The sequence below is a fragment of the Dipteris shenzhenensis genome, chromosome 26, assembly GCF_047967505.1.
Source record: "Dipteris shenzhenensis isolate YYH24624 ecotype China chromosome 26, Dip_SZ_1.0, whole genome shotgun sequence".
NCBI lineage: Eukaryota > Viridiplantae > Streptophyta > Polypodiopsida > Gleicheniales > Dipteridaceae > Dipteris > Dipteris shenzhenensis.
In genome coordinates, this window is record NC_141621.1 from 31,201,123 (window position 1) to 31,212,320 (window position 11,198).

Below are 11,198 nucleotides of genomic sequence, written 5' to 3' on the forward strand. Positions count from 1 at the left end.
GTACAACTAGAAGCCTTGGATGAATGCAAGTTACCGGCCTCGCAAAACTTGGAAGCTTCTCAAAACAGGGTAAGGCCACCAAATTACGCAAGAAGAAAGATATTGCAGAAGGAGACTTGGTCATGAGATTTGATAGCCGTCTGAACAAGCAGCTAGACAAAAAGTTTATCGACCGATGGAAGGGACCATATCGAGTCAAAAAGAAGTTTACGAATGGAACCTATCAACTTGAGGATGTTGATGGCATGATGATACCTGAACGCACCAATGAGTATCGCCTTAAATTCTTCTATGCTTGACCACCTTGAGGGCTAGTAGACCCTCTCTGTCACTAGAGAGAAACTGCTGGGAAGGAAAAGATGTGACACCAAAATTCAATATTTTTAATTTAGCATTGCTATTGTTTTTCTCTATGTTTGATAAGAGTTTGAGTATCAAGTGATAGCCTAGCGGCTCTTACTTATTTCTATTTTCTAAGATATTGTATGAGATTGAGAGGATGAGTGGAATGGATCATTGTAAATACCATGTGTATGAATGATAAATACCTTGGTATGGGGTGAGAGTTATTTGTGTATGGGATATTATGGGGTTTTTAGAAATTAGAAAGAGTGAGTCATATAAAGAGGTGAGCTCATGTCCATGTGTTCTAATAATATAAGAGAGATCACATGCCAAGCATGTGGAAAGCATGTGGAGGAGTGTGGAGTCGAGAGGAATCCTTTTAGAATTCCTATGTGGAATAAGGAGGATGTGGACATATGGAAAAGAAAGGATCCCTACAAGCTCCATGTAAGGAGACTCTTAAATTTCTCAAATTTTTTAAGAGTCTTGAGCAGCTTTTGATGGGACACATGGCAAGAGTAGCCAAAAAGGACATGGATGGTGACATACGAACTTATGTGATTGATGGGGAAAGAAATCTACAGGTAGCAATTGTAAATGGGTAAAGGAGGGTGACAAAATCTCTATAAAAGGAGCCCTCCTCTCCCTTGTTCATCATCTCTTCCACCATTAGGCCTCATGTTGTTGTAGCTCTAGTCTCCTCAAGCCTCTTTCATGAGCCTTCTCTCCCTCTTGTAGATATTCTCTGATGTAGATATTCTCTATCAAGAGGAATCCTTCTAGAATTCCTATGTGGAATAAGGAGGATATGAACATATGAAAAAGAGAGGATTCCTATGATCTCCATGTGGGGAGACTCTTAAATTTCTCAATATTTTAAGAGTCTTGAGCATCTTTTGATAGGGCACGTGGCAAGAGTAGCCAAAAAGGACATGGATGGTGACATACAGACTTATGTGATTAATGGGAAAAGAAATCTACATGTAGCAATTGTAAATGGGTGAAAGAGAGTGACAAAATCTCTATAAAAGGAGCCCTCCTATCCCTTGTTCATCATCTCTTCTACCATTAGGCCTCATATTGTTGTAGCTCGAGTCTCCTCAAGCCTCTTCCATGAGCCTTCTCTCCCTCTTGTAGATATTCTCTGATGTAGACTCGTGAGTCCATCTCTCTCTAGTTCATTCTCTCTCTATAAGTCTTGGAGCTTTCGCTCCCTCTTGTGCGTATGAAAGCTCTTCTTCTCACTTGTGTTTGTAGTATTTTGAGTTTGATTGGAGTAGAGTCTCACTCTATTGATAATGAAAATCACTTCGTATTCCGTCTCTTGAGTCTCTCTTCCCTTTTCTTTCTTTCAAAGCCTTAAAAGTTCTTTCTATTCGACCACTCATTGCACACACATGGTGCATCCATTTCTCGAGCCACCAAGGGAGTTACCCTCTTTGAGGCGAAATCTATGAGTAATGGATCATTGATGAAGGTGGAGTCTTGAGGAAGCATCCTGCTCAGGCAAAATTAGCATGGGTGGAGGACAGTTTTTATGACAATTTGACCCCTATTAATGTTTCGCTCATAACTTTCCACTCGGTAGTCTGATTTTGATGAGACTTATATCAGCAAGAAGCTCTCTTCAAGGTGCATGTCTCTATGTGATTAGATTTTGAATCAAATACTAGAGCAAAAAGTTATGAGTCTCTATGTCTGACAATCTATTTTCACGATAGTTTTTACTCCCGTCTAGTAAACCACCCATAACTTTTTAGCCGCTTCTTTGTTTCTTACGAAATGTTTATCAACGTGAAGCCCATCTACAGGCACATCTCTATATGTATTTGAATCTTTGATATCATGTCTCTACTGAAAGTTGTTTGTGTCTAATGAGAGTTTACAAAGTATTTTGAGCTAATTGTAATGGTATCTATAAGGTAGGTGCAATGTTTCCTCGAAACCTACCCATCCGACCTAATCAACCCCTTCAAACTCCCCAATATATATCAAGTCATGTCATGTTGAGCCGCAAGATCTTCTTTCAACAACGTATTGCTCCTCTTTGGCGCATATTGGCTTACTGAGATTATGACCTCTGCTGATCCTTTCCTTCTCTCTATGCTTGAGTACAACATCACTTGGGATGTTACCATCTTCATTCTCATTTGAGAAAGAAAAGTATGGTGTGGTACCTTGGCATAAAAGCTTCTTTTTAATATCCCTTTCTTAATTATAAATAATTTTGTCACTCAATTCAAAAACAATAGGAAGTGAAGAGGTGCGTGAAGTTTATTACCCTCAACTTCATGTCACAATATCTAATGAAAGATGACTGCCTATGCATCTAGAAAAAGATGCTGGAAGAATGTCATGCACCTCCCTATGTTGAACATAGAGAAATTACAACTCCTCTAGCACTAGAGCTAGGTTAATTATGATCAAGAGTTCTATTAGTCAAAGAATTAACAAGAGTCAAAGATACTTGACTTCGGTCAAGTAAGCCTGATTTTGATAAAAAAGACTTGGTTTATATCAAGAATGTTAACTACAGTTAACCAAGATGTGCCAACTTCGATTGGAGAGACTTGAGTGTAATTAACACGCCTCGACTCTTGGTCAAAGCCCCTTAATCATCATCAAGAGTGTTAACTCCGATTAACCACAGAATAAATATAATTATATATTTGTTGTGTGTATATGTATTCAATGGGGATGCCCACCGTGACTAGAATTACTCCGCAGTATATTATATTGCGCTAACAATTATTAAGTACCATGGTGGTGCACATTAATTAATTGTTGCAGGTATTAAGAAGAGTTATTTTTCCCAAGCACTATGAAGCCTAACAACCATCTAGGAGGTTGTTCACGTGACCAAGTGCTTCCAAGACTTCAAAGTTGCCCTTAGTGACATATAATTAGGAAAGGAATTTCGAATTTAACAAGTGGCTTATTGCCAAGGAAGAGAGCCTAAGAGCTGATGTAAAATTCTTCACGTTTTGGGAATTTTTAGTAGAAGCAACTCTACGTTAAACTATATACTCAAATTCTCTCATGAATAAAAACCTTCGAGGGAGTCCCACCGGTAATTCCTGGGCCCTAGTGTATCTGTAGAGAGAGGGAGAGCTTTAGAGTGTGTTTTTGCAATAATTTTCCTTCCAAGGTTTTATTGGTATCAAAGCCTTAGTTCGCTGTCTTTCAAGGCAACGACGGTCTGAGAAAAAACGTGGAAACAAGATGAAGCAACAAATAAAAGGCCGTTCCAAAAGCTTACATGAAGGCCGTACTAATTTACCCTCGAGGTTTCAATTCGGTTGACATGCTATTTTTTTAATGATTTGGTAGCCGTCCCTAAAGCTTGCAGGAAGGCCGTGCTAATTTCCTTCGAGGTTTCAATTTAATGGAGGGCATGCTAATTTTTAGTGATTTAGCAAAATATACCTAGATGCAAACCAAGCCAATAAAATTTGTTCATGCTCACCACAATCTTGACCTAGGCATAAAAAATAACTAAGCTGCAAAGTGCCAACTACATGAGCCTAAAGAGTCTTAAGCCTAGGTAGGTATCAATCACAAAAAACATGCTCCCATCCTAAGCTACACAATAAAGATCATATGGCATGCCCATTTGACCATCCACCTCCTAAACCTCCTCTATGCTCTTTCCTCAACATGAGCTCCTCCAAACTACTGCATTTACAAACCATCACCTTCGTGCTTTCAACCAGAGCCTCAAGCATATTCACTTTTCAACATATTCTTTTTCAACTAATGCCTTTAGAATCATCACTTACCCACCCCACAACGAGACTCTTTCAAGTATATCGTTGGGGAGTTGAGTATACGTAGCAATTTCATTTCTTCACTCTTGGCTTTCACAACGGGGATAAGGGACATTCCACTAGGCTTGCGCCTGTAAGTCTTCAACTTCGTCTTCCTTCCTTTGCATTTTATATGCTCAAGCTCCTTGTTTCCTTTGCTTCCACTTTCAGCACTTTCATCCCCCTCCCCTCCCCCTTCTAAATGTGCATGCACATACACACAAAAAACTACCTAACTACAATAAGTTCACTAATAGTGTTATCAAGAATCTACTACTTATTATGCTTTTGAGAAAGGATTTTAATGTTGATATTCAACTATGGGACTGGGAATGGAACTTGCACGTCCTTTCCTTTCCAGCTGAGCAAGAGAGCATATAGCAAAGATGCAAGCTTAAGGTGAACAAACCAAAAAATGCTTTTTAAAAAGAAGCAATTTCGCCCAATTAGCAAAAGACAATAGAAGCAACTTCGTGGCTTCCAAGAAAACCTGTACAGCTGTATCAAGCAGCCCAAAAAGGCTTGCCATTTGCATAAGGAGTTGCATCCTTTCTATCATCATCAGGAATCCCTGCATCATCTTCATCTTCCCCATACTCAACAAGTTTGATACCTGTACAATAAAGGAGTTACCATGCTGTCTATGGATCCCTAGAAATGAAAATTGATAAGCAAAGAAATGGTGTCTTTAAATTATGATTTTTGTTGCTAAAATAATAAACATTAAGACTTCTCAAGAGGTGAAATGTCCTAAGCACGCATGCCTCTGGGCATGAAGGACTGCACACGTGAAATGTCCTAAGCATGCATGCAGCTGGGCATAAAGGATTGCACACGCCACATGCTGGATGCACACATGCTTTTTTTTTGGGTAAAAGCAAATGCACACACACACACACACACAGGTTCGTTAATAGAAGCCTTCAAACAAAAGGGGAAAGAGGGCTAACTGGCAAGCAAAACAAAGTTTATGGTCTTAATAGCCAAACATTAGCTGTTCTTTTAATGATGTCACTTATATCAAAGTTACTGAGAGAGGCTATGTAGTCACCTTCAACAGCTGCGTTCTTTGTTGAAGCAGAGGTAGCCTTAACAGAAACAGGTGGTGATGGCACCACACTGGTTGACACAATATTGGACACTGCACTAGTAGCAGTTGCAGCAGATGGCATTGCCTTTGGAGGTGGTGGTCCCATAGGTGCCTTACTCTTTGGAGGTGGTGGAGGCATGTTACTTGGAGCACGTGGTGGCAATGCCTTCGGTGGCGGCATTATCTGCTGCTTCCCTCTAGCTGGTTCCATAGATGGAAGTCTCTCATCAAGTGCTGTCAGCAATGGCTGAAGACAGCAGCAACAATCATGCTTACATAAAAGATTGACCTCATTCATGCACATGTTCATTAAAAAACTGAGTGCAATCAAACAACAAAAAGATTGAGCTAAGCATCTTCTGTCAGGTAACATGGCCTCTTTTACCAAGCACGCTTAGCATACCACAAACCATTAACTAGGGGCCCACAAGAAAAAGCTTCATGACTTCGGACATGCAACGAGCAAACTATAAGCATCCTCCTGCATGTCTCCAGTAAGCAACCTCCTTCCTATTAAACATGAGAAGCACTGTCCTGATGGATGGATCCAGAAGTAGTCAGCTTGAGAAGGTCAAAATAAACATACCTGAAAGAGATGTCAGGGCATTAGAAATTTCTATAGGATATTCAAGCCAGAAAAGGCATTCATGTTTAGCCGGCATTCTATGAAAGCAGACAAAGCAAATGTTTTTCATCCAAAAATTCAAAGGCCTTGGTCTTAGTCAAACGAACGTCCACAATGCCCTCTTACTTGCTCAATTCTAAACCTACTCATAAGAGCTCAAACCTTGGAGTATGTTAGTCAGCCAAGGCAATATGATAACATGTCACAGTGTGCGCCAGAAATACCTGATCAGTCAAAGGCTCCTTTCCAGGGACTGGGAACTCTCGAAACTTCCGCCGCTGCTTTTCTTGCTTCTCTGCCTGTCCCTGGCTGGCATTGTTCTGAGATTTTGTGGATGGTGCTGACTCATAGGCCAAAATGGTAGGTTTGACGGAAACTTGTTGAGCTGGTCGTTGCAAAGCAAGAGCAACCTGTTGCAAAGGAGTGGCTTGGGGATACAGTCCGCTGTAAGCACTGTAACTTGAATAGGGTTGATTTCCTTGTGAAGCCTGTGGATAGATGCCATAACTCTGGATAGCAGCTGTCGGGTACGGCATGGACGAAGCAGGGTAACCTGCATATGCCGTAAGGGCACTAGAAGCAGGAGCCAAAGCAGCAACAGGTGAGCTGGTAACAGATGTCAAAGATGACGCAGATGTTGATTCTGCATTGCTAACTGGGGTACTGTCAGGCTTTCCTTCAGCTGACTGGACACTTGCTGATACAAACTCACTTTTGCCTGTGCTCTCAACAGCTGTCAAAAGTTCCTTTGGAGGTGGGACAGCACTATAAACTTTAGAAGATACTGCCCTGTTCCAGAAATTAATGACCACAAGCCATTAAACCAAAGCAGCCAAATTGCTAAAGCAAGCACATCTTGACAGTCTACCTCATTGCAACTTTCAAATTCAGGTAGAAATAGCAAGCTGACAGATAGACAGTTGGAAAACGTTTCTCACCTAGCTACTTGTGGAAGCGTTATCATGGCATTTCCTGGTATCAAAACAGAAGATTGTTGAGCCAAGGAATAAGAAAGTCCTCTCCCTGGCTCCAGGCTACTTCCAACAGGAGGAGACAGTTGATAAGGTGGTAGGGGTTGCTGCAAATTGTAAGACACAGCAGGTTGAAAGTAAGGAGGCCTGGAAAAAAGAACAAGGCAAACAAATCTTAGACCAGCAAAATGGATCTCATATAAAAACAAAAGCTCGAGAGCAGCCTTCAGAAAATCCTACAAGACAACCATCCACATTTCTGCAAGATCATGATCTATACAAAACCTCCAGCAGTTAACAATTGTCAATGGCAACTGCCCATGACCTTGGGAAACTTCCACAATGAAGAATATCCTGAAGCCTGAAAAATATTACCCCATTCTTCTCCAAAGGATAACTTACCTTGGACCAATAAATTCAGATCGAATGGTGTCCAAGAGATTCTCTGCAAGGCTCCTGGCATCATCCAGGCTCTTTGGATGATCAGCTGAAATGAACAGGTGCAATGGCTGAGGGATCTCTGTATAAAAATTGCACTATGTCTGGTCAATAATAATTTTTCCAATCTATCCTTCAAAAGAAACTTGTCATCACCAATCTGAAGGCCTAACTCAAATTCAGCAGTAGCAGCAACGAGAACATAGAGGCCCTGAAAACACCCACACTGATGGGAGGAACAATATCACACTATCAACCAACACAGTACCCAAAGCAGAAATTGGACCTACCTTCACTGCATGAACTTTCACAAGAGCCTCCTTTCAAAATTACAGTAGCTCCTGTTTCATTCATAATGTGATTTATATACTGGTCCTGCAGGTATTCAGAACCCAGCCACCAACCCAGGCCAACAACACAAGAAAACAATCTCTCCCAAAAGATGTGGAGATGTCAGGGAAAGTCATAAATCTCTCTCAAAAGCAACATCTCACAAAACAAAATGAGAAACCTAGTGTTATCATGCAGGAAAAATCTAGCGCACACACTATCAATGCAAATACAAATCGTGGAAACCAAGCTATGAAGGCTTGATAACAACCAATTGAATAAAACTGAATCTTTAAAAATGAAGTTTTTTTAGAGCACTCATGCGTTGAAATTCCACATGACACAGAAGACGAGAGCATAAAGTTCTTTTATTTAAAGAAAGTTGGTTCGTAAATAAACCCCTTCCTTCAAAAATAGTGAAATTCAATAATAAATACAAATTGTTGCTTGCAGAAAATTTCCCACTTGATAACCAAGGGGGCAGAAAAAGGAACTCAGGGCTTACATTTGGCCCACGAATCCGATTAATAAGATTCACAGGTGCATCCGCCTCAAAATCTACAAACACAACTGTGCTCAAGGGGGAAGTAGCCTGTCACACAGTCGCATTAAATAAAGAAAATTAAAGCAGCACAAACAGTAAAACTACCTAATTAGCGTCACTTGTCAACAAAACAAAACCCTGAAATTTCAGTCATTACCGCCCCACTTGACAGCTGTGCCGTGGAAGAACAGGGCACTTGATGGCGTCCCAACTTTAACATCTCATCCACAAGAGCAGCTGCTTGATCGACAGCTCTTATCCGTTCAGCCGTATCTTTCAACTGTAAATCATAAAATCATCAGATCATTCGCAAATAACTGGAGATAAGCACGTAAAATCATAAAATCATCATATCATTAACTGGAGCTAAGCCCCATTAAGAAGGTACTTACATGTGCGCCTGCTGAGATATGCAGATACAGTGGTTTTTCATGATCAACAGGCCCATTAGGTGGCTTATACTTTCCCCTGCAAAAGAAAATGCAAAAAACAAAGCTTCATTGAAAAAAAAAAGATAACAAGAAAACCCTATGAGGAGATCAAATACTATAGATCAGACTATTAAAACTAACCTTGTTATATACCTTCACAAGACTAGAATATATCCGATCTTACAAATTTAATTTTTATAGAACAAGCAAAAGAACAAACGAAAACTTTTTCCACCAAAAAAAAGAGGAGAAAAAACTAACCTTGTTATCACCACAGCACCAGTCTTCAACTGAATCTGAATTCAAAAGAGAGACTAATTAAAACTGCAGCAAACCTGAGTCTTAAATACATATATATGCAAGTGCAAGAAACACTAATCACTTCCGAGGGCAATCTTATGCTCTACCTCTTCCTGTGTTTGACGCTTTGTAAGTTTGTATCGCACACCAGGTTCTGCATCATTGATAACAATCTCTCTTGCAATAAGCTCATCCTGTATCTTTGTTTGTGCTACCAGGCCTTTTGTCGCCAAATCCTGAAATTTCAGGCATCATAACTCATCCTCTAAAACAACAACACAGTGTGATTGTAACCAGGAAAACTACAGATACTATCGCCAGGCCACATGGGAACCTGATTGATTTTTTGGACAATTGCAGCTGCATTCTGTTGAACTGTTGAGACAGGAGAAATTTGAGATGACATAGTTGTAGTGGTTATCGTTGGGAATACACCCACAAATGCTGGGAAAATGCCTGGAAGTCCAATCCCTGCTAGTGCACCTGGGCCACTGATCGGTAATAGCCCTGGTATTGATGCTGCTGCAGAGATGACGGCCTCAGCTGGCTGATCCCATTTGCGCTTCTTCCTGTGCACCGATGTTCAGATATAACGGCAAACAATCATCATCAGACCTTGCATCCTATCTTGTCAAAGCTATTACAAATTATTAAAACAAATTTGTTCCAGACTGCAATCATTTTGAAAAGGAAGAAGGGAGTACGCACTTAGAATTATCAAAAGACTAAGGCATTAAGCATGAAATATTCTCTGATGCAAGAATCAGTGAGGAGTTCAGAAGTCAGAGCGCAGCATAAGACCCCTAATATACTTCCGGATCTTCCCATGACTGATGGAGATGGTTGGGGATAATGGGAGCTACAACGAAGTACCTACAATAACACTTCAAATTTTTCCTATACTACCCAATTTGAATGTAAAGGTGATTGTTTTCTTAGTGTAGATGATTGACAGCCTAGGCTCCGAGTTTCCACGCCATGAACTGCACTGCCAGCCGTAGCCATCTTAATGGCCTGCTTCATACCATATGGGGATCGACATGAGCCTAGGCTCAGTAGCAGCGTTCTAGCCTCAGTGCAGGTGGGCTATGATTGCTGGGCTAGGATTGCTTTCTTAGGGCAGAACACAATTTCAATGCACGTTGCCTCCGGACTTGCTAAAAATGGAGAATGTATGATTGAACATTGCCATGCCATGAGTACTATTATCCATCCGTTGCTGACTAACACTGAAAGTACAAACAAAGAGCCTGTTGTTCCGTAACGTTTTATTTTTATTTTTAATATATTCCGTAGTACACAAATACAGATCTTGCCCCATTCGTCTTCCAAGCCCCGCACGGGGAGACACACAGGATACTGTAATCAGTTCAACGCAAAAAAACTCCATACCTCTGCCTGGTGGTTGAGGCGTTTGGATCGACAGTGGGCTGAACGCTCGCCTCCTCTGTCATAGTTGGGCTTCCCCAGGGCTCCTTGAAGCGATTACAGGAAAAGAACTGAAAGCAGTTCTTGCTGCAGGAGTGCTAAAGCAATGGCATTCGCAATTGAATCGAAAAACAGCAGCATGCGGTTCCTCTCAAGGAAGGAGAGGCGAAAGAACGTTCTTCGAGCGAGCAACGAAGTGATCTGAAGGATGGAAAACGAGAGACCAGAAAGGAAACCCTAACAGGGATGTAGAGCAAAGCTTGGGTAGGCAAACAACAATAAAGCACAAAATTTGACAAGAGAAGAAGATGATGGCAAGAGGGATGTCTAAGGGCGGTGGTGGACTTAGAAGCGTCACTCGTTTATTGGGTGGCAGCATGGTTATTAAGGTGTTTAGGTGGGTTTCAGACCCGTCTCGATGTGTATGATGGCAGCACATCGCCCTAGATGGTATATGCGAAGGTGATATAAGCTAGGGAGCATAGTCGTGTATCTTGGGAAACAGAGGAGAAGGCCGCTTACTACATAGACACTATTTCAGACGGTGTGCTAGGCTGTGCGTCGTCCATCCGTCTTTGTGTCGAAAGAACGGACGCTCGGACAAGGATATTGCTTGTACCAATTCCGAGGCATCTGAAACTAGCCTTACACACTCACTTTGCACCCAAGCAATGGGGCTTCCAAGGTTGGATGCCCATCAAGTTTGGGCAATGGACATGTTTGCCACTTCAGCTCCACTTGGTGGGCACCCTCAGTGTGCACCTCCCTTTGTGATCACACCATGCACAGTTGCACTCAGGAGTGCAACCTTGTTCAACACAAGTAATGCTCAATGAATGTCTCCTAGACAATAACAAATCTCCTAATCTAAAAAATCCCAAAGAAATAAA

General features: G+C 41.3%; 1 protein-coding gene across 3 annotated transcripts; it reads right to left on the reverse strand.

The window, feature by feature from the left end:
- Window positions 1–4,551: 4,551 nt before the first annotated feature.
- RIK (RS2-interacting KH protein) lies at window positions 4,552–10,708 on the reverse strand. Of its 3 annotated transcripts, none has more exons than XM_087397350.1 (13): window positions 10,273–10,708; window positions 9,215–9,449; window positions 8,988–9,116; window positions 8,842–8,876; window positions 8,542–8,617; window positions 8,307–8,429; window positions 8,111–8,197; window positions 7,566–7,650; window positions 7,240–7,324; window positions 6,805–6,984; window positions 6,091–6,655; window positions 5,203–5,488; window positions 4,552–4,764 (listed from the first exon to the last, which is right to left on the reverse strand). In XM_087397350.1, the coding sequence occupies exons 1-13, from the start codon at window positions 10,332–10,334 to the stop codon at window positions 4,655–4,657; spliced, it is 2,058 nt and encodes a 685-aa protein (XP_087253476.1). In that variant the 5' UTR covers window positions 10,335–10,708; the 3' UTR covers window positions 4,552–4,654. The 3 variants fall into 3 exon arrangements, with proteins under 3 accessions (XP_087253476.1, XP_087253475.1, XP_087253477.1); XM_087397349.1 differs by having other exon boundaries at window positions 7,240–7,357; XM_087397351.1 differs by lacking the exon at window positions 4,552–4,764 and having other exon boundaries at window positions 5,240–5,827; window positions 7,240–7,357.
- Between the last annotated feature and the right edge of the window lie 490 nt (window positions 10,709–11,198).